Source organism: Amphiprion ocellaris, chromosome 14 (genome assembly GCF_022539595.1).
Source record: "Amphiprion ocellaris isolate individual 3 ecotype Okinawa chromosome 14, ASM2253959v1, whole genome shotgun sequence".
Classification (NCBI taxonomy): Eukaryota; Metazoa; Chordata; class Actinopteri; family Pomacentridae; genus Amphiprion; species Amphiprion ocellaris.
The window spans coordinates 2,716,290-2,740,394 of NC_072779.1; the positions used below are offsets into that span (position 1 = coordinate 2,716,290).

The 24,105-nt window shown below is 35.6% G+C and overlaps 1 protein-coding gene across 2 annotated transcripts; it reads right to left on the reverse strand.

Annotated features, from left to right (window-relative positions):
* Positions 1–138: 138 nt before the first annotated feature.
* On the reverse strand, positions 139–24,020 carry pou2f3 (POU class 2 homeobox 3). Of its 2 annotated transcripts, XM_023270315.3 has the most exons (13): positions 23,912–24,020; positions 23,561–23,617; positions 16,116–16,144; positions 13,171–13,269; positions 11,292–11,397; positions 10,017–10,105; positions 8,171–8,347; positions 7,410–7,551; positions 6,372–6,505; positions 5,788–5,952; positions 4,406–4,448; positions 4,045–4,159; positions 139–3,606 (listed from the first exon to the last, which is right to left on the reverse strand). In XM_023270315.3, the coding sequence occupies exons 2-13, from the start codon at positions 23,607–23,609 to the stop codon at positions 3,564–3,566; spliced, it is 1,191 nt and encodes a 396-aa protein (XP_023126083.1). In that variant the 5' UTR covers positions 23,610–23,617; positions 23,912–24,020; the 3' UTR covers positions 139–3,563. The 2 variants fall into 2 exon arrangements, with proteins under 2 accessions (XP_023126083.1, XP_035804115.1); XM_035948222.2 differs by lacking the exon at positions 23,912–24,020 and having other exon boundaries at positions 23,561–23,681.
* Positions 24,021–24,105: the final 85 nt, after the last annotated feature.

The window sequence follows — 24,105 nt, forward strand, 5'->3', positions numbered from 1 at the left end:
GTTTAGTGATTCTCCACTTTCAAAGTTTAAAGTTTCACCCCTGAATTCACTGATCTTTTGCTCCAGCATTGATTTGTTTTCATGGAAAATTAGTGTTAAATATTGAATAAAACACAGAGCTAAAACACAACCTGAGGACCTATAACAGGATTTATTCAAGACAATATTTCCAGAGAGAAGAGGCTGAATTAGGTGCAGATTTTGAAGCTAGAAATGTGTATGTGAGCTTTTCATGTTTAAATTAACAAAAAAAAAAAACAAAACAGCACAACAGCTGGATTTTTTTATGTTTAAAAGGGAAGAAAGTCAAACCCATGACACACATTGTCATCCTCTGTTTAATGACAGAAAATCAAAGGTATTGAGATTTCCAGGAGGTAAAGTCAAATGATCCCTGAGACTATCTTCAGTTATATCAGTAAAAATGTCTCTAACTCTATAGAACATAGTTAGTGGTTGGTTTATTCAATGGATGAAGACAGAGGTTTGAACCACAGCAAAACATCTTCTTTTAATGAAATAAAATATACAATAGACACTCAGAATAGAAATTAAGCTTTAAAAAGGGATATTAAACAACCCAACAAGAGTGGTCAGACTAAAACCAGAGTACGACTGAAATAGTGTCAATATGAAACCGAACAACAGCCACAGAGCTTCACCATCATCTGAAAACTGTCGGGACAAACAATGTGTATTCATCCGCAGCTGAAAGTAGTCCCCAGGAAATGTACCGTTTACTCCTGTTTGAGAAATGCCTGCTAAAAACTGCAGTCTGCAGCTGTTTTAGGAAGCTGCTGGACATTTTTTAAAGGTGAGCCACACAGTTTTAGTTTCAGTTCTTTTTGTAGGATTTGTTGTTTTATTCATTAACCTGGCTGCCTTGGTAGACCTGACAGAAAACCGTTCTCCTCACATGCATGGACTACGATCGCCGAAATTTGAATTATCTGACATTTTACAGCCACGTTTAAGCATTCAGATTACAACCGTAACTGCAGAATTTATTGCATTTCCTGGAAGAAAAGCCTCAGCGCGTTTCAAACAAGTGCAATAGGACAACTAAACTTCAGAGTTACGTTTGATTTTTGAAACTTTATGCAGAGATTATTTAGAATTGTTGTATCCTCTGCTATGATTAACCCTCTTGTTGTCTTCATTTAGGGGCACCAAAAAATATTGTTTCCTTGTCTGAAAAAAAATCCAAAAATTCAGCAAAAAAAATCCACAAATTTCTGAAAATTTGCAAAACCTTCAGGAAGAAAATTCCAATAATTCCTTAAAAGTTTCTGTTAAAAGTTTTATTTTTAAAAAAAAAATCACCCTAATTTGGCAAGAAAATTCTTGTAAATATTTTCAAAAAATGAGTAAAACTCTTCAAAAAAATCCTAAAAATATCTAAAATGATTCCATTTATATCAGTAAAACTTCTATTTTCTTTAAGAACATTCACATAAAAATCTACCAAAATCCAGCGAAATACGCTGGATTTTGGTTGATTTTTGTTGTGAATGTTCTTAAGAAACATTTTTAACATTTCTTTTTTCCACCAAAAAATGTTCAAGGATTTCCCAAAAATGTTGAAAATGTGGACACCAGAAGTTTCACTGTGAAAATATTTTTTTCCCCACATTTTCAAGCTTTAAAACGAGTCAGTTTTGACCTGCAGGACGACACGAGGGTTAATCAGCTATTTTCTCAGTTACTGAGTCCATATGTTCTTGTTAAAGTTATGCCAAATGTGGAAACCATTTATTTTTCATTTTGTCTCTCATTTGTTTCAAGTACTTTTATGCAAAAACAAGCAGGATTGGTTGTGCCCACTTCTTTGCAGCAGCTCATAGGAAACAATTTGCATAAAATTAAACCTTTTTCAGTCTCAAAGTTGGAAGAATTCACAATAAACTGCAGTAAGCCGTTCTTCAAACAGCTACGTCTGTTTTAAGAACTACTGTTATCATCGTCCGTGGAATTCATCACCACTGCAAAGCTGGAAAGACACACAAAAGAGGCAGAAGAGAAAGAGCGATAGCGGGATAAAACCTGGAGGAGGCTGTTATGACTGTTTAACAGTCAACACTGGGAAAGAAAAGACTGGGCAACTAAATTTGAATGACAATAAGCAGCTACATATCCGTCATCACAAGGTTTAGTTCAGACTTTGTCAGAAATGAACGGAAAGTGTACAAATTCAATTTATATTGCAAAGTTGTATTCATGATTCCTGATGAAATAGTATTTGTCGTGTTCTTCTCATCACTAAAAGGAGTCCAATAGGTCAAGAAACATGCAATCTGATGAACCTCCAGCTTAGATAAACCTATTTAAAGGAGAGAAATAAAGTCTATTGTACTACTTATTTAAAATTCTGATGTGTTTTGGAGCATTTTAGGTGCATTCCCACTGAGTTTTCCCTCTAAATCTGAATGTATAATGATGCCTTTTGGCCTCTTTTATTGTAATATCTCACTGCTTAGAAACACAAGTGTTATAACTTGTAAGAACCATGTTGTAAGAACTAAAATTTATCAAATTGTCGGTAATAGTGCCAGTGAATGAGCAACTATCACTCTTTCTCTATCTCTCTCTATATATATATATGCACACTACTGTTCAAAAGTTTGGGGTCACCCAGACAATCCCATGTTTTCCATGAAAACTCCCACTTTTCTCCATGTGCTAACATAACTGCACAAGGGTTTTCTAATCATCAGTTAGCCTTTCAACACCATTAGCTAACGCAATGTAGCATTAGAACACAGGAGTGATGGTTGCTGGAAATGTTCCTCTGTACCTCTATGGAGATATTCCATTAAAAATCAGCTGTTTCCAGCTAGAATAGTCATTTACCACATTAACTCTGTCTGCACTGGATTTATCATTCATTTAATGTTATCTTCATTGAAAAAACTGCTCTCTTTTAAATATAAGGACATTTCTAAGTAACCCCAAACTCTAAAACATTAGTGTGTATATATAAGCCTTTTTTCACCAATCATTAAACTGTAAATGAAAATCCCTAAATCCCCATGTTTTGACTGCATATTTATTTAGACAGGCCTGCAGTGGGCACTGAAGGATCGCTTCAAATTTGCTAACACAACACCAACTATAATAAGAACATAAAAATATGCAATACCAGCAACAGTTGGGGTTCTTTGTCACCCAGCATAAATAAGGCAAAAGGAACATCTCAGTGAGTCAACATTCAGATAATTCATTTGAGTCCTGGCAGTTAAAGCCACAATCAAACAGGCTTCAGCACCAGATTTCCCACCAGTGTTTCTCAACTTTGTGTTTTCCGTTGCCTTCTTCGTCTTTGCAGCAGAATAAAGAGTCACATGAGCACAAATCAAACAGCTGGAGGCTGTTGGGACTTGCATGAGCGATGAATTGAGTGTTGACAGCAGTGTGTTGTGACAGTCCTCTGCTTTGTCTGGTGTCCATTTCAGGTTTGGCCTGTAGTCGTAACCCCGTTCACAACAGGGCTGCTCTGTCTTCACTGTACATTCCTCCCAGACACAACGATCCTAAAAAGCTTCATATGATACAGTTTGTGTTTCTCAGTGGTGATATGTGGCAGGATTCCATGTGCGATACCAGGACCTGAAGAAACGAAAGATTGTAGCTTAGACGAAAAAGAAAAGCACTCAGAGAGAGCAGTTCTCCTCCAAGGCTGCTCAGTCGTTGTATCGTTTCAGACAGATGAAATCTTTAATGAAAAAATGACCTTGAGCTGAGGACAGGTGTGTTCAGCATGTGTACGTTATGTACGGATACCGAATCACGTGACCTAAATATGTAGCAGGCGGCGGGAATTGATAGGACTCAGAAACACCCCCACAATTTAATCAACTGTTCCTTGTATCATTTCTTAGATTTCATCCGTTGGAAATGATACAACGACTGAGCAGCCTTGGAGGAGTTTTGCGCTCTCTGAGTGCTTTTCTTGTTTCACAAGCAGTTGTCTTTTTTTTTAATAACTAAAAGGCTTCATGCTCTGATATCTTTAACAAATGAGTTGCTCAGGCGAATGTTTCTCACCCTGGTGTGCTGTAGGATGCTGGGTTGACCTGAGATGTTAGAGAGGCCGTGGCTGCAGACAGATTGTTGGGAGAAGCTTCACGACTCACACTGTTTGGGGAGGAATTTGATGAAACTGGAAGAGAAAGGTAAAAACATTACTGAATAGCTACACAGATGCAAAAACCTACATACAGACACATCACCATGTGCTTTTAGTGTGTATTTTGTGTAATTATTTGGACTGGCTGTCAGAAATTGTAAAATACATGATCAATACAGGGGAGCAGCATTATTTCACAGCGTAACGCCCAGTTTTAGTCACAGTAAATTGAATCACAATCAGGTCACATCGAATATAGTACAGTAGTGTTGTACTTGCCTCCGCCTGAAGCCAGAGGGCTGTAGGATCTGGATGCTGAGGCCTGAAACAGTGCAAAAATGGATGTTAGGACAGAAAAAAGAATTTACTCCATAAACAGAAATAGCATTTTTGTAGTTTTAACATCACATGTGCTCACAGGGAACAGGTGTGTTAATTAATGTCAGCAGTTAAAGCAGTGATGACGGCTAAATGTCTCCTAAAGTATATATTGTACGAGCCTGATGATGGATTAACGCCCCAGGGTCTGTGTTATTAATCATGACATGAATAACTGAGGTATAATTTACGACCCGTCTATCCTTTAGTGTGCAAGAACCTTTACTGAAGTTTAATCACATGTAAAAATTGCATCACATTTGGTCATGCAACCTCACTGTTTAGTGGGAGAAGCACATAACACAACAAATGTTCTTTATTTAATGGCAAACTAAAATATAAAACAGATCATTTGTGGCTTTTATTTGAGCAACTATTGCTTTGCAAAAACAGCCTTGTCAACAGACACACCATGCTCATTCAGCTTGAGGGGTAAATCTGCTTTTGACTTGTTTAAATTGGATGATGATAGGAATAGTTCAGTTCTGTTTTCACAGTAAATATATTAGTGAACTCTAATAGTAGTTTGTAGAAACCAAAGACACCTTTCTATAGGTTTATATCCGTATCTAATTCTCTATTTGTACACATGGTCCCCCCTGTGTGTCTAGGGTAGTTGGTTCATTCCAACTGCCGAACTCCGTAGTAACCATGGTAACAGCAGCGCGCTCTGGTAGCTACTGAATCGTTGCTAACTGTGGTGATAACAGCAGTCTGAGGTATGAAAAACTAGTCTCAGTTAACACCGTAGAAACAGTTTGACATAGTAAACTTGTAAAATAGTTTTTCTAAGTTAGCTAACATTACTCTGAGCTAAATTTTCTGGTATCTTATTGTTATTTAACACTAACAATAGCTTGTAAGCTAGCACTAGTGTTAGCTCGCTGTCATTTGCAGGCATGTTAGTGTTTTTGTCAAAAAATAATTTTTTTCAAAAGCGTTAAAATGAGTCATACAACACAAAAAATGGAGGTATAGAGATATATTTTGTTGTTTTGTTTTCTTACAAAGAGTATTTAAAAGGAGTTGAGCACTAAACAGTGAAAGAAAATTATGTCCAGTGATTGTACTGTAGTCAGAGATACTGGGTGGGTCAATGTTTGTAAAGCGATAGCACTGATAGAACGACACAAATACCCGAAACAGAAATGGAGGTAAGAGGCTCTGTGTGTCAGAGTTAGATAGGAAGAAACATACAGAAAATGCCTTTGGTTTCCAAATGTTACTGTTGATAGAAGTTAACGAAAGTGAAGTGAAAGAGATGAATGTGTCACGTAGCTAACCATTCTGGAGTTGTAGCTGTGAGATTTGACGGGTAAACTGGTCACTGGGCAGTAGATCCTCTTCTCCTTCTGACGACGGTTACAGAACCAGACTCGAACCACCTCTTTCTCCATGGACAGCTGCTCTGAGATCAGGGTTATCTCCTCGGAGTTGGGCTTAGGGTTCTGAAAATGAAGGACGTTGATGACTTCAATCTTTAAACGCAATCAAATTTTTTGAATACTATAAAAACTACTACTGAGCTTACCATGTGAAATGATATGAAATATGCTATAATCGTATTAAAATGCTGCCTCAAATAATTAGATAGATAGATAGATAGATAGATAGATAGATAGATAGATAGATAGATAGATAGATAGATAGATAGATAGATAGATAGACTATAGATAGATAGACTATAGATAGATAGACTATAGATAGATAGATAGATAGATAGATAGATAGACTATAGATAGATAGGTAGATAGATAGATAGATAGACTATAGATAGATAGATAGATAGATAGACTATAGATAGATAGATAGACTACAGATAGATAGATTACAGTATATTTTAGTACTGAATCAATCTCAGACTCACATCATGGAAACGTTTCTCCAGAGTCTGCTTGATGTTAGTTTCGATGCTCGTCCTCTTTTTCCGTTTGCGTCCGTAGCCTTCCATCAGTGGCGGCAGAGAGGTCGAGTTGCTCATCGAGTCAGAAGGAGAGTTTTCTATTATAAAATACAAACAATGCATGGAAGTAGATTTATCCTTTTAGCAGGACCCTAACTTATAGACCTTATTTTGTGCTGCAGTGGGGTTTTAATGCAGAAATTGGAAACTTCTAATCCTGCAAAACATCGTCTGATAACTTTAATTTTGGCATTTTCACATGCTATCACAAGAAATCCAAAGTGGTAACTAATAACATCAATAAATCTGCTTTCTGATCAAGTGTTTAAGATCCAGGCCCCAGTTGTTTTCACACTGGTTCTGGTGACTTACTTAGCCATTGTGAATTATATTAACTACACCTGTGCTTAAGTTAAAAGTCAAATGATATTACTAATTATTGGAATGATGGAGGGAACTCTAAATGCAAGGTCCAAGATGTAATAAAATAGAAATATTTCTTTAAATATTGGAGCCCTTCCAGAGTGCACCCATAAATCCTACATACTCTATCTGACATTTACTGTAGTAATGAAAGAGAACTTTACTGCAAGCCACTCAGTCTATAAAATCATTTTAAATTGCAGATACAGCAGGCCTCACAGTAGCCTCACTAATGATTATTTTCAGTGCCAAAAATTCTGTCAGTTATTTTTCAAATAATGAATGCAGTGTTTGGTCTGTGAAATATGAGAAAATGGTGAAAATGATAATCACTTTTTCCCAAAGTTTGTCAGTTTACTGTCCTAGAGGAGTAAAGAAAGCAGAAAATATACAAAGCTGGAAGCTGGATCAGAGAATTTTAATGAATTAATGATCAAAATGGTTGGAGATTTATTTAATAAGTGGCAATTCATTAAATACGCTCTAATTTATAATACTAGCTTCCATTAGCTCTGGCATTTTACTCACTGAAACTGGCTTTCTGCAAATAAAATAAAAATAACCGTCCCAGTGATGTACCTGCATCGGTCAGCCATTTCTCCAGCAGAGGTTTGAGTTTGCACATGTTTTTGAAGCTGAGGTTGAGTGCCTCGAAGCGAGAGATTGTGGTCTGGCTGAAGTCATTGCCGTACAATTTTCCCATCGCAAGGCCCACATCTCCCTGTGATGAAACACAAATGCAGCAGAAACACATGAAATACATGCAAGCCTCAAGGTAGCTGCAAACACAAGACATTTATTCACTCTAATTTATTACAGCTTTTTATTATCTTATTTTGCGTACCATTTCTATCAGTTCTTGTACTTCTTAACCCTCCTGTTGTCCTCATTTACAGGCACCAAAAAATATTGTTTCCTTGTCTGAAAAAAATCTAAAAATTCAGCAAAAAAAATGTCCCAAATTTCTGAAAATTTGCAAAAGCTTCAGGAAGAAAATTCTGATAATTCCTGAAAAGTTTCCCTTAAAAGTTTTATTTTTTTAAAAAAATCCCCCAATTTTGGCAAGAAAATTCTTGTAAATATTTTCAAAAAATGAGTAAAAATCTAAAAAACATATATATCAGTAAAACTTCTAATATTCTCTTAAGAACTTTTTTGTGAATGTTCTTAAGAAACATTTTTAACATTTCTTTTTTCTACCAAAAAATGTTCAAAGATTCCCCAAAAATGTTGAAAATGTGGACATCAGAAGTTTCACTGTGAAAATATTTTTTTTCCCACATTTTCAAACTTTAAAACGGGTCAATTTTGACCCGCAGGACGACACGAGGGTTAATTACCTGAGTGAAGCCCAGTTTGATGCGTCTTTGTTTAAATGCTTTAGCAAACTGCTCCAGTTCCTCCAGATCACTGGGTTCTTCCTGTGCCGGTATTGACATGTGTTTGGGCATCTGCAGGTGGGACATGTCCATGTGGGTCTCCATAGAAGGTCCGGCCAGACCAGAGCGGCTCATCGCCTTCATCACAAGCATCAGAGAAACAAATCCTCAGTTTCCACATGATAGAAGGTAAAAATGACTTTTTACTTTACAGTCATATGACATCGTAGATTATTATAGATCCTAGAACTTTACAGCAGGACTCAATCTTTACTTAATGTTCACATTTCTGCTGGTATCCAGAGGTTTTGGTCTCAGACAGTGATGGGTAGCTTTAATAAGAATACACACAGTACACCCCTGCATAAAAAAGCAAAACAAAAGTTTGTCATTAACGCACCTTCCCATATAGGTACAATACCCTGCAGCAAGTCGGTTTTTGTTCTTTTTCCAGAGCATACTACAATTCTGCAGTCTTACTATATCTTTTTTTCCATAGTTTATTATTCACTTTCTTTTAGCTCTGATTTTGGTCTCCACCATGATGAAAATATCTCGCTCTTTAGAGGTTAAATACTCGACTGTGATCACCAGCTGGTCTCTAACTTTTTTTTGGCATTTGTTCATGTACAGTGAGTTTCTCAGACAGTTTTTCTTAAACCAAAGTTCTAACATGATCCACTGTCAAGATATTGTTTGCTTTAATTCTACCTTTCACTTATGTAATACTAAAGCTATTTGTGCACCATTTTGACATTGTTTCATTTCCTCTACGATTAGAAAAAGTACAATATCCCTAATTAGATATGATCTATAGTCAGACCCAATGCTAGAAGTAATAATAATAATAATAATAACTTTATTTATATAGTACTCTTAAGAACAGCATTCACAAAGAGCTTTGACAGTTAAAACATGCAACAGAGACAATCAAGCAAGATATAGGAGACAAGTCAGAGCAGTCAATTAAAATAAATAGTAAAAATGATAATAAATTAAATGAATAATTAGCTGAATTAGCACACAAATCAAACTAGGGAATTAAGCAGTTTAAAAATTAAGGAACAAGACTGAGGGTTAAAATTATAAGTCAAAAAATTAAAGAATCAAAGATTTAGAGAGACAACATCACACCACAGAACCAGGCATCTGAAAGTAAAATAAAACCAGAGAGAACATCTAAAACAAACAGGACACGATACAGTATAAAACACTAAAACTAAATAAAGCTAAGAATAAACCTCACATAAAAGCAAGTCTGTAAAAGTGGGTTTAAGAAGTGATTTAACAGAAGTTATTGACTGCAGGTCTGATCTCCTCAGGCAGGTCGTTCCAAAGTCGAGGTCCTGATGGAGAACTCTCGGTTGACTTTAGATTTAAACCTCGACTTTGGAACGACCAAAAGGATCGACCTAAGGAATGTTGTGTCGCCCCTTTCATAAAAATACTGAGTGTAACCATGTGGTTGTTATAATAGTGGAGTGAGTTCACATACTCTTACAAACCAGCAGCTAATGTTCAGGTGTTGAACTCTTTGTTGAAAAACTCTCTCTAATAAATGTGATGTTTCCCAAACTTCAGCCAAGTGTTTTTGCTGCTTAAAATTAGCCCCACGTTGCTGAACCATGGTCTATTTGGTTACCAAATGTGGTGAATTTATTTCCTTCCTCAGAAATGAATCAGATATTTTAGGTATTTTGATACATGTGTTGTTTACAGCCATGCTTCCTCATTTTTAGCCTTCTTCTCTCCTGCTTTGGGTGCAGTATACTTCATGTTTATGGACACTTAGTGGTCTGAAGTTTACCTGTGGAGTCAGAGCCAGTCCAGGTTGATGTGGGAGGAGACTAGTCTGACTCTGACTAGGAAGGGACAGGAGGTTCTGCTGCAGAAGAGCTGCAAAGGAGAACAGAGGCAGGAGTCATGGTGTGTGTTAGACTGTCGTTTGTCAGGAAATAGTCCCAGCATGTAAAAAATCATGTATTTATCCTCCTGTTGGTTTTAGAATTAGTCAGATTAGGTTCAATCTGTTGCCTAATTAACCACAAGACGTATTTTTAAACTTTGCTTGTGGACTCGCTGTTTCCAGCTGATTTCAGTATTGATGCTAAGCTAACCGTGGCTCCACATTAACATACAGACCTGGGATATCAATTTTTCCATCTAACTCTTGGGCAGAAGGGAAACAAGCATGCTGCTGCTCTTTGAAGAAAGCATACTGATGCTAATAAATACACAGGGTTTCTGCAGGGCATGAAAAAGCATCAATAGTCATTAAATTGATTTTGCAAAAATTAAGGCTTTAAATGACATTAAAAATCATTAAACTTGACTGGCTGATTGCTGCAGAAACTCTGATACATTTCTTGTGAAGGAAAAATTACTCTCTTTCCCCTTTTTGAGGTATTTCCTCGCAGCTGTTAGCTGAAGACATCCCAGAATATCATGCAGGTTGCATCTGTCAACTACAGTCACCTTAAGTCAAGTTGTAGAACCTTTAGATCACCTAAAATTACCCTACAGGTTATCACTTTTGACCTCTGTTCCTATTTTATGGGGGTATTATTGTAGCAAAACTATTTATCAGTTCATATGTAGAGTTGTCTGTTTGTATCTCAATCTGTGTGTCTGAAGTGAGATTTTTCACTGCGAACCGGAATCTGCAAAAGTCCTCTCAAAATTTGTCTGTCTGTAATTAGGTTTTCAAATGTGCAAAAATTCTGCTAATCTGTGTTAAAATGTGTACATGTTAGAATCTCTCTCACGGCAGAAATGTAGCAAAAGTCACATTTAAAAAGACGCAGCTCGACTCATACCTGGTGATTTCTCTGTATTTCCAGCACTTGCAGTCAAATCTGTAAACTTTTCAGCTACGAATATCTTTGTACGCATTGACAAATCTTACTACATGTACAAATTTTAATATAGATTAGCAGATTGTTAAATGTCTGTTTATACCGTAGCTTTAGTCCCTATGTTTACGCTACTCCCCATCGCCCCAGCTGTTAGTAAAGGCTTCTGTTTGCAGCTGTGTTTTCTGGTTGTGTTGGTCTGACTGTGTTTACATGTGTTGAGGCTCCACCTTGGTGACTGGAGGGACTCTGGGAGAGCAGGAAGGGGGACGGAGACGACAGGTGGGAAGGTGGCATCAGAACCAGCTGCTGCATGGTGTGGAGAGAGGTGAGCTCCTGAGCAAGAAATGGAACAAAAATTAGATGATCTGCACATAAAGGGGACTTCAGGGCTGCGTTTGAATGAATACACTTTCTATAAACACTCTATAGTGATTGAAAATATATTAGCACAACACACATTTTGAGATATTTCATTTTATGCTTCTTTTTCATACAATACAAACCATCAGGTTATAAAATAGGATGATTTGCCACAGATTAAAAATTCCAAAGCTATGTAAAATGTGAAAAAAAGAATAATAAAATATTTTGTAATATTACAATTATGATATTATGCCATTGTTAAGTAAATATTTGCTATTAATTATAATATTATTCATATTATATAGAAAATATTACCAGGAATACAATGAAATGATTAAAAATGAAGAAAAAAATGAATAAAATAACTGTCAATATGTTTTTTAGGTTTTCAGTACTAACATATTATTGATTTTTTCATGTTCTGACCCTAAAATGTAATACTTATATGAATCTTAACGTAAGACTGTTTTACTATTTTGTAGTGATACTGCAACCTAATAATGATTCATTTAATGTCACACAAGTAATAGTAGCCAAATATTTTTAGGAAAATACTCTTGAAGTAAAATTTTAAAGTACAAATAATTAAAAAACAATAATTGTTCTGCTAATATATACAATATTACTGAACAATAACTGCATAAGTAGCTTTTCTTCTGTTCTAGCTAGTTTAGATGGAGGTAACTGGACTGTTTTACATACTTTTGAGTAGCTTACGTAATCTATAACCTTAATCTATACATAAAGCCTAAGTTAATCATATTTACTATATACAGTATAGTACAACATTTTTATTTAGTGGCATAAAATCAAATAATTGTTTTCTACTTTATTAGAATAGTACGACTGATTACTTACTGCTTACATCAATCAATCAATCAATCATGTTGTACATGTTGTTGCATCATGTGATAATAAGTCAATAATATACTAATAATAGTTTAATATAATAGTATTGCGTGACCAGAAAAACTATTTTGGACGCCATGAAGTTTTATAAACAAGTGAGTGACAGCGTGCAGGTTTCTTATGGTATTTAAAGGGATATTGTAACAATATATTACTGCACTTCCATAAAGAGAGACAGACTTTTAGTAATATGACCAGAATTAACCCTCCTGTTGTCTTCATTTACAGGCACCAAAAAATATTGTTCCCTTGTGTGAAAGAATCCAAAAATTCTGCAAAAAAATTCCTCAAATTTATGAAAATTTGCAAAACCTTCAGGAAGAAAATTCCAATAATTCCTTAAAAGTTTCCCTTAAAAGTTTTATTTAAAAAAAAAAAAAATCCCCAAATTTGGCAAGAAAATTCTTGAGTAAAAATCTTCCAAAAACAAATCGTAAAAATATCTAAAGTGATTCCATATATATCAGTAAAACTTCTAATATTTTCTTTAAGAACATTCACAAAAAAATCAACCAAAATCCAGCAAATTTCGCTGGATTTTGGTTGATTTTTTTTGTGAATGTTCTTAAGAAACATTTTTAACATTTCTTTTTTTCCACCAAAAAAATTTTCAAAGATTTCCCAAAAATGTGGAAAATGTGGACATCAGAAGTTTCACTGTGAAAATAGATTTTTTCCAACATTTTCAAACTTTAAAATGGGTCAATTTTGACCCGCAGGACGACACGAGGGTTAAACACCATGAAGGTGAGTTTAAAAGACTTGGCAAAGCTTCTCCAGAGAGTATTCCTTCTGATAGACTGAAATGCGGGACTCAGTAGATTCTTCTCTTACCCCCGTCAGCTGACCTCCAGGAACTGGAGAGCTCTGAGTCAGGTGACATGTCTTCAGCGTGGCGGTTGAATGAGGGGAGTCGATGTCCTCCGTCTTTATCTGAAAACACAACCAAACTATCAACTGCTGTTCCTCAGGGATAGAATCAATAATAAGATAGGATCAGTTTTGCAGAGCAGAGAGGATGAGAATCATTGTCTGACTTTATATATGTGTGTGTTTGTGCTGCGTACAGAAACAGAAACACATGGAGACACGTGAACAGTCGCTTCAGGACCAGTTTGGTCACTAAACATGATATAATGACTGATAGACTCTCTCCGTCCCTTTGGGCAAGCCAGTATGCAAATCTCCCTCCCCCTCACTCCTCCACCAACTAACCCCTGAAAGCCGGGACACTTCCTGAAAACACCAGCACCAACAGAGATGTTCTCCTGCCACAAAAGGAATGTTTGTAGAAGTATCCAAATAGCTGCAAACTATTGACATCTGTGAGCAGGTAGTTTATCCTGAGGATGTTAGTTGTCTAAAAGGCAGTTGAGTTATGAGTTATATCTCAAGTGAAAGTACATTTATCCCCATTCCCATGGCTCTAGGATCCATTATGTTATGTTATTATGAGCAACAAATCCCATAAAATACCCCAAACCAACACTTAATTGATCCTACTGACAGTCGGTGTCATTAAGCATCATAACCATGAAACTGTTGTTCATTTTCAGTCAGTCTCACACAAACTAAAGCTGAAAATAGTGTCCAGTAAATTCACTATTTACTCCCTTTTGAGTATTTTTTGCTTAAAATGATAGAGCCCAGCTGCTGTAGGAAACTAGAAACTAATAGAAGATTTTATGAATTTCTGCACAGTTTTACTACCTCAGGTGCGTAAAAATTGTCCAAATGAATCAATCTAAGAGGGGATCGGAAACTTTCCAAGGACGTAGTTTTCTCTCAGTTCTGTGTTTTTACTGCAGTCTTAAGCCCTGCAAAGTTTAGGCAAATTAGTCAGCTGACATTTCAAAAAGCTGTTCCACTGTGTCATTTCTGCCTGCAGCAATGCAAAACAACGATCAACGTTTAGGTTGGAGCTTCTTACTGTGGATCGCAGCCTCAGGTTACATCCACACTAGTTCCATTTCAATTTAAAACACAAAACATCTGCAGTGTTTACGCCTAGCACCCATACTGGTACACACTTTTAAGGACTGCTGAAATGGAGATTTCCAACTCCAGAGTTGCCATGGAGACTTCTGAAATCGATGACTCCTATGTTTGCTCTCTAATTGGTCTTTTAATTTTTGCCATTGCTGTTCTTCCTTTCTAGTATTTACTCCAACTATGCAACCAACCCAATGCTTCATGTTCACACCGACACATTTCCAGTATAATCCCCATGTGATGTGTCTTTTCAAGTATGCATGGAGATTATTTCAGAAACTGAGCTAAAATACTTGCCTGGACAGAAATTTTTTTGTTTTAGTTTTAGAACTCCATTTTAACCCTTTGAAGCACAACATGGGTCAGCAGATACCCATTTTCCATTGAATATTAATCACTTTTGACCCATGTTGTGCATCAAAGGGTACAGACAAAAACCTGTTAGTGTGGACATCGTCTCAAACTCCCGCTGGGTGTCTTTTTCTGTATAAATGTTTGACAGGGTGTGGTCCGTTGAACTTAGGATGCCTTCTGTAGCTCCATATTGTTGCGTCGTAGCATTAAATGAATGACAGATGTTGGTTTTTAAAGGTGCAGTTGTAAAATGATGGGAATTGCTGGCGTTTTTGATCAATGCAGTCAGTGCTGCAGGCCCAATCTCAGAGGTTCTTGGAGCTTCAGAAACTGCTATCCACTGAGGAGGACCTTTTTTAGAGTACAAGACTATCTCCCTTGAACTTAATTTTAACAGAGAGACAATCAGCCAGTTGTGTTGTTGAATGTGGCTTTTGGCCAAAGTTTCTATGACTGTTGCTTTGCTTTACGAAAGTTGGAAACCATTTCAATGGAGCACCAACTGTACAGTCATGGAAAAAATGATTACACTACCCTTGTTTTCTTCATTTTCTCGTTCATTTCTATGCCTGGTACAACTTAAGGTATATTACCTGAAGAATACAATGATCACGACAAAAAATGCAGCTGGTTATTATCCAGAAAACCATTTAAAACGTCTGATATCAACTCTTAAATTTAATTCTTATGAGCTATTTTTGTTGTTATCATTATATTTTTCCAAACAAATGTACCTTTAGCTGTACCTGGCATCAAAATAAACAAGAAATTGAGGAAAGCAAGGGTGGTCTAATAGCTTTTTCATGACTGTATATCAATTCACCTCCAAAAATGAAGCGCTATTTGCTTCCATTTGAGTAAAGTTTACTAAAAACTACAATGAGTAGCTGTTTTAGGAAGTTACTGGGCCTTTTAAACATGAAACGGTGTATCTGAGGGTTGTTTTTAAAGGCTTGGTGAGAGTGAGGGCTGCATCTGTGACATGTGGACTGTTAATGGTAAAAATAATTTCCTTTAACATCCAAGCAGCAAGATCTGTGGTGTAATAATATCCCAGTAGTTCAGCTGAGTCTTTGCTTTCTCTTTATCCTCCTGCTACTGTCTGCTGCTTACAGTCACTACGACTGACATGTTCATTTATTTAAAATGACAAAAGTACTTAAACTAAAGCCACATGTACTGATGGAGAGGGATCAACATGAGTACAGGTTAACTTTTCTTTAAGATTAGGAAGTGCTTTGATCAACGTCTGTCCTTCAAACGTTCCGTCGATTTTCACCCACTGTGCTGGAAGCAAACATTACTTTGCATGTGAGCTAACAGGAAATTGTTTCTACAATTAAACAAAGCAATGCGAGTCGTCCTGCTGATGACAAAGACTTCATTCATGGGCGACACAAACTGATAGAAATTAGAGGAATTCTGTTACTTACTTGTCGACTGAAGTCAATTCCATTTCGCTCTGAATGTAAAAAGAGAAAAATAGGGTCAGGGGTGTTTGAATTTTTATAATTTCAGTGTTTCTTCATATTTTCTCTTCATGCAGCTTCAGACATAATTTCCAAAATAAGATCAGTTGACTTTAGTTTAACTTTATTTCAAAATAAATCGAAATATTACTGAAAAATCAGTTTGTTTGTTTTTAGAGCTTTTAACATCTGTTTGATTTGATTTGATTAAAACACATCCTGCAAAAGTATCGAATGTTAAAGTAAAAACAAACATTTCTATCAAGTTAAAATAATAAAAGATAGGCATAAACAGGTAATAATAAAACCACAACATAAACAGCTACATCACCAAAACTACAAACCACAAACCCAGATTAATAACACAAGCAGCATGTTTGAATAACCTGCCGTGTGTCTCAATAAATACTCTAAAAGCCTCTTTTGTTTTTCATGCTATAAGATATTTATTTGACAGCAATAGTTATTTATTACAGCAGTTGAGATTTTGTGTACAATTGAAAGTTATTTTTCAAGGTTTAGCTTCTCAAAGGTAAAAGTTTTCTGCTTGTGCTGTTCTTAAATTGCAGTAAACTCAATAACATCAAGGTTTGACTATTAATCAGACAAAGCAAACAATGTAACTCTGGTAGTATTTTAATATATTTAACAGTGATGATCGTGTCTTACTATTTCCTGAAATACCAGAATAAACAATGAGCTAATAACGAAAATAGTCACCCAATAATACATCATTAAAATAGTCATTTTTCAAGTCGTTAAAATCATTAAAGCCTCTATAAGCTTTCTTTCTCTGATAAAATTACCTGAAAAACATCCATAAATTTGCTCATTAGCAGCTGCAACACTTTGAGGCCAAAATAATAATAATAATAATAATAACAATAGTTATTTGTAATGCACTTTTGATTTGCTTGTTACTTTTGTGTTAATAACAGACATATGCTTTAATATTTATGACAGCTTTAACTGCAGTTTTTGACACATATATATAATGTTAAATACATTAACTGTTGTGCTGATAATGGAAAAATGCGATAATATTTATAAGTTACATAAATTTTATTTTATATGGTATTTTCATGTAAATTTTTACATTTTTAAAAGTTAAAACTTTAAAAAAATAAAATAAAATAAGGAATGAAGCACGTTTTTTTACCCCTAAAATCAACAACATCAATACATTTCTTTACCATAAATGTGGAAAATGTTTTACCGTAATTTTGCGGTTGCGTTCTGGCGATCACAGCTGCCGGAATTTTACCATAAAAACAACTTTTTTTTGCAGTGTAATTTGATTGAAAAGAAGTGAGTCCCAACAAATATTGTATCCATTTTAGTAAAAGTAGTACAGATATAGAACTCTGTAGTACATGGGTCATAGTTTGCAACTTCTGTGACATTTTTAGCATTTTTTTTGTGTTAGTTGTACTTTAACCCTCGTGTCGTCCTGCGGGTCAAACTTGACCTGTTTTAAAGTGTGAAAATGTGGGAAAAAATATATATTTTCACAGTGAAACTTCTGATGTCCACATTTTCAACATTTTTGGGAAATTTTTGAACATTTTTTGGTGGAAAAATAGAAATGTTACAAATGTTTCTTAAGAACTTTCACAAAAAATCAACCAAAATCCAGAGAAATTCGCTGGATTTTGGTTGATTTTTTTGTGAATGTCCTTAAAGAAAATATTAGAAGTTTTACTGATATATATGGAATCACTTTAGATATTTTTAGGATTTTTTTGGAAGATTTTTAATCATTTTTTTGAAAATATTTACAAGAATTTTCTTGCCAAATTAAGGGAATTTTTTAAAAATAAAACTTTTAAGGGAAACTTTTAAGGAAATATTGGAATTTTCTTCCTGAAAATTCCGCAAATTTCTGAAAATTTGTGGAATTTTTTGCACAATTTTTAGATTTTTTTTCAGACAAGGAAACAATATTTTTTGGTGCCCGTAAATGAGGACAGGAGGGTTAAAGGGTCTGAATTCTTCCTCAGACACTGCTGATTGTTCACACTGTATTCAGAAACACACTCGTGTCAGGTCTTTTCAAGAAGACTGAGTGTGGAGAGGATGAAGAGCTCACAGAGGACGAGAGTACAAAGGTGTGCTGGATAAGCTCACATCATTTGAATGTCAAATTGGGCCTTTTAGAGTGTGTGTCCGTGTGTGTGTGTGTGTGTGTGTGTGTGTGTGTGTGTGTGTGTGTGTGTGTGTGTGTGTGTGTGTGTGTGTGTGTGAGAGAGAGGCAGTGAGCTGCTGGAGACACACGATGCAAATACACCAATAACCCCTCACCATGTCACCAGCAGCCTCCTCTGCCTCCCCCACAGCACAGCCAGCTTCACAACCAAGCTTCCAGTATGGAAATGACCAAGACATGCAAATCAGCTCTGAGCGCAGGAAGCACGCACGCACGCACACACACACTGCGTCAGACACACCACTCTAAAATGTGTTGTCCTAAAATTCAGTCATAAAAAGTGAACAGAACGCAGTGAACCGACCTCCACTGAAAACAAACAGACCGTCCCCTCAAGGCTCAGCTCTCTGTTTGACTTCTGTTCGTCTTCAGGGCTCAGTGTGACATTTTAAAGAGGTAGTTTCCTGATCCCACACTAAATGCTGCAGTTATCGCAGTATTATGTCAGAACCCGTATGCAATGACGGCATACTGCATTTGACAAATGACTACAAAATATCCAAAAGAAATTGTCATTAATTAGTAAGAATTGTAAAAAAAAAAAAAAAGGGAAAAAATGTCTCAAAAGACGTCCAAAATGACTCAAAATTTGTAAAAAATTATTCAAACTTGTCCAAAATGACTAAAAAAACTGTCCCAGATACTTTGAACCATGTCCTAAATGACTCAAAACCCACTTAAATTCACTTTTCTTACATTCAGAACGGCTCCATTTTAAAAATATAATGTACATTGTATGATTCATGGGTTATTTTTTCCATACAAAGAGAAATAATAAATTTTTTTCCAGCATTTTTTAACATCAACCAGCTTTATTCTCTATTTCTAGTACATTTTGTACTGTTATTATAAACACATTATCTGGCAGATATTACTTTTAAGGCTTTCTGTAAAAAAATGTAAAATTCAACATGTAGAAGTGTAAAAGGAAATTGTATAGTGTTCTGTATATGTCAACAAATTCCATAAAAAATCCAACCGTGTGTTAGTTTATCTCTAAATATTTTTCACTTTCCTCTACCCTGTGACACCCTGACCCAAACCCACCGCATCCTAGTGGAGATAGATATTTAAAAGATATTCATAAATGTACATTTAGACCTTTTATAAAGACCCAGTAATGTCCTAAAGCAGCAGCAGGAGTACATAGTGTATTTGTTGGGGACTATTTCATGCTGAGGATGAGTATATGGATTAGATTTGTTACTTTGAGTTTGTTTGTGGCAGTAGGACAGGACTGTGCATGGAGATTTAACTTGAAAAAACTACAATGTTTGTGTTTATTAGTGGTTTTTGGACAACAGTTAATTTCAGTGTTATAGACTGAGATAATAAATCGGGGTTTAGCTACACAGACAACGCTTGGTAGGATCAGTTGGTTGTTGTTTTTTGGTCTTTTAATTGGATTTATTAACCCTCCTGTTGTCTTCATTTACGGGCACCAAAAAATATTGTCTCCTTGTCTGAAAAAAATCCAAAAAATCACCAAAAAAATTCTCCAGATTTCAGAAAATTTGCAAAACCTTCAAGAAGAAAATTAAAAGTTTCCCTTAAAAGTTTTTTTTTTTAAATCCCCCAAATTTGGCAAGAAATTCTTGTAAATATTTTCAAAAAATGAGTAAAAATCTTCCAAAAAAAAAAAAATCCTAAAAATATCTAAAGTGATTCCATATATATCAGTAAAACTTCTAATATTTTCTTTAAGAACATTCACAAAAAAATCAACCAAAATCCAGCAAATTTCGCTGGCTTTTGGTTGATTTTTTTTTGTGAATGTTCTTAAGAAACATTTTTAATATTTCCTTTTTTCCACCAAAAAATTTTCAAAGATTTCCCAAAAATGTTGAAAATGTGGGCTTCAGAAGTTTCACTGTGAAAATATATATTTTTTCCCACATTTTCAAACTTTAAAACAGGTCAATTTGACCCACAGGACGACACAAGGGTTAAACCAAGAAAAGTACTTTAACCTGGAGAAAAAGAGAGAGTACAAGTCTTTTTCGAGCATGAATCTTTCTGAGTTTGTTTCTGCATTTAGTTTAGTGTCTGATTACCTAGAATCTGATTACAACAGTATACAACAGCATGGAAGAGGAACAGAGTACCTGCTTATTTAAAGTTTTAACCTCCTGACTCGCTGTAGCTTGAGCTGACTTGATAGGGACAGTGCACATTAATGAACGTCTATTTAGACAGCAATGGACGTAAACATGCCGGATTATAGCATGTACATATACATAGCATATACATCCCGAGGCAGGTAAAAAAAAACAACGGAAAAAGGACATAACAGGATACATAAGACAATAGGTCATAATAAAAGCACATTGCAAAAAGTACACAGAGAAGTTAAGGGTCAATGCTCGATGACAAGCAATGGCAATTTGTCATATAGGAGTAATTCAACCGTACATGTCCACACTGGAAACTGACTCTGTTGAAGAATAATGGTGCAGAATGCCCCACCCTGCAAGCCGAGGCGAGGTTTGGTGCCTCTGAAACGTCAGGAGTCTGATCCATGTTTTTGAGACTGTCAACGGTAGTTTCAAGGTGGAAAGGCTCCACCATGGTGTTGACTACTTATGTTAACATGTTGTGTCTCACAACATATGAAAAACACCACATGGACACGTTAACAAGGGAAAAAAACAACCAAGCAACGTAATTTTCCTCACAGGGGGTCTTTAAAGCATGAGACAAAGCTGCAGCTGTAGTATTCTGTCTTAGTAAAAATCCACTGTTGCAGAAATACATCTTCCCTTTTATTTTTTTAAATATTATTTTCACACACACACACACACACACACACACACACACACACGCACACACATATATAGAGAGAGAGATAATTGCGAAGATTATATATATATATATATATATATATATATATATATATATATATATATATATATTAGTTTTTTGGGGGTCATTTTCTTCTATATTTGGGTTTATATATATATATATTTTTTTCTTTAATTTTTTTGCAAAATTTATTTCTATATTTGAGTCTTACAGTGTTAAAGTTCTGCACTTCATGCATTCACTATACATTTCTGCTGGACACAGTTTCTGGGGGTTTGCACAAAAGGAGCAGGTACAGATCTGCTCTCAGTGGATCTCAAATCACATGAGGTCAGAGAGTTCCTTCACACAAATAACCAAAAAAGAAATGAAACAAAACACATTCTTTGACTTGCATGTAGCGGTAACTCTCCATGCAGATATATTTGTTTTTATTTGTTTAAGTTTGTCTGAGATTTCTGTCCACACAGCAGTACAAAGGAGGTGGTGCTCCCTGCCTTTAAATATAACATTAAAACAGGAAATAACTATTTATTTTCAGTGTGTATTCCTTTGTCAGAAAGAAACTGCAAACTGAACGTAGAGCAACTTAATTGAAAAAGACAAAGATTTTTTTTAACATGGTTTTCTATTCACCTCCACTGCACTGGAGTGGAGGAGGAATTCTCATCTTAAAATTTGAAGAAACAGAAATATCTGTACACCTGTGGTTTTTAATTTAGGTCAAGCAACCCTTTGTAAAATGTAAAACATGACTAAGGATGAGCAGCAAAAAAGCTTCTTCTGAATGAAATGAAGCATCAAAATGCAGCTGTGATCAAATTCTGACCAAAATGCAGACGTTGTCTAAAAAAAAGTTCCACTTTATCTGTTGCAGGTTCCTGGTTCTGTGCGTGTTCAGCCCCTGGGAAGCCAGAAGTTCTCAGCAAACAGCCTCAGGTGCATCCTGGTGCAGCAACCAACTGCCACAGTATCCACACACACAGATATATACACACACATACACACACATGAATACATACACTACCGTTCAAAAGTTTGGGGTCACCCAGATAATTCCATGTTTTCCATGAAAACTCCCACTTTTATCCATGTGCTAACATAACTGCACAAGGGTTTTCTAATCATCAATCAGCCTTTCAACACCATTAGCTAACACAATGTAGCATTAGAACACAGGAGTGATGGTTGCTGGAAATGTTCCTCTGTACCCCTATGGAGATATTCCATTAAAAATCAGCTGTTTCCAGCTACAATAGTCATTTACCACATTAACTCTGTCTACACTGGATTTATTATTCATTTAACCCTCATGTCGTCCTGTAGGTCAAATTGACCCGTTTTAAAGTATGAAAATGTGGAAAAAAATATATTTTCCACAGTGAAACTTCTGATGTCCACATTTTCAACATTTTTGGGAAATTTTTGAAAATTTTTTGGTGGAACAAAAGAAATGTTAAAAATGTTTCTTTATAAACATTCATAGAAAAATCAACCAAAATCCAGCGAAATTTGCTGGATTTTGGTTGATTTTTATGTCAGTGTTCTTAAAGAAAATATTAGACGTTTTACTGATATATATGGAATCACTTTAGATATTTTTAGGATTTTTTTGGAAGATTTTTATTCATTTTTTTGAAAATATTTACAAGAATTTTGCTGAATTTTTAGATTTTTTTCAGACAAAGAAACAATATTTTTTGGTGCCCATAAATGAAGACAACAGGAGGGTTAATGTTATCTTCAATGAAAAGAACAAAAGATTTTCTTTCAAAAATGAGGACATTTCTAAGTGACCCCAAACTTTTGAACGATAGTGTAGATGAATTAAAGTTGCTCTAAATGAGTTAAAGTTGCTCTATATTAGTTAAAGTTGCTCTAAAATAAGTTAAAGTTGCTCTATAATGAGTTAAAGTTGCTCTATATTAGTTAAAGTTGCTCTAAAATAAGTTAAAGTTGCTCTATATTAGTTACCCCAAACTTTTAAACAGTAGTGTACATACATTTGTACATCCAATCCCCACTGATGCACACAGAGCAGATCAGTTTAGCTGCTTGTTTTGGCCATCAAGAGCAATTTGTTACTTAAATACTGCAGCACATGTTGATGATTAAACAGCGACCGAGCCTACAAGTCTAACTAATAGCTAAAATTTAGACACTTTAAGGCCAGATTAAATGATTTTATATATTTTACCAGTGTACTTTAAACACACGTCCTTTCAGATAATTCAGATAACAGCAGATTTCTTCTGTGACACACACAGAATGAACAGATGTAGCGAAAATGCAACTTCCCAGATGTAAAGATGATTGAAAGAAAGATGTTTTTATCTCATAAGCTCATCTGTATGTTGAGATCATTCGGCGTGTTAACAGGAGGAAGGTGAGACGTCCTTACCTGCCTGTTCAGCTGGAGCGTCCAACTGCTCCACTGCGTCCGTGCTCATCTTAATATCTGTAATGATAAATATAGCTGATTTTCCTACAGGATTGTAACTTCACCGGGACAATGAAGCAGTCAGGCCACCCAGGAAAATGATCTTGAGTTTATTCTAATGCGCCCTCCCCTCCACAGCGCCACACAAACTCTACACACTGATTCCTACTTGTAATATTCATAAGCAGATTTTCCCGTTGCCGCTGCAGTCCTCTCCGGGAATTCTTACTACAACTCAACTCATGTGCTCAACGTGAAATAATTAACATATTAAGGAGTTATTTATGAGCTTGCATTGGAATGGTTCCTCACCTCAGATAGATCGTTTGTGCTGCTCCTGCTGCTTTCTGCTTTCCCGATTATTCAAAAGGACGCAAGTGTTCAAAGTTTTGGGAATCCACGGCTCCTCATCAGCATTTTCCTAAGTGGAAAAGCGTTCACCTCTGCAGTACACCTTGCTCCGGCTGATAGGCTGATTTGCATAGGCCTCTGTGCGTCCTATCCAG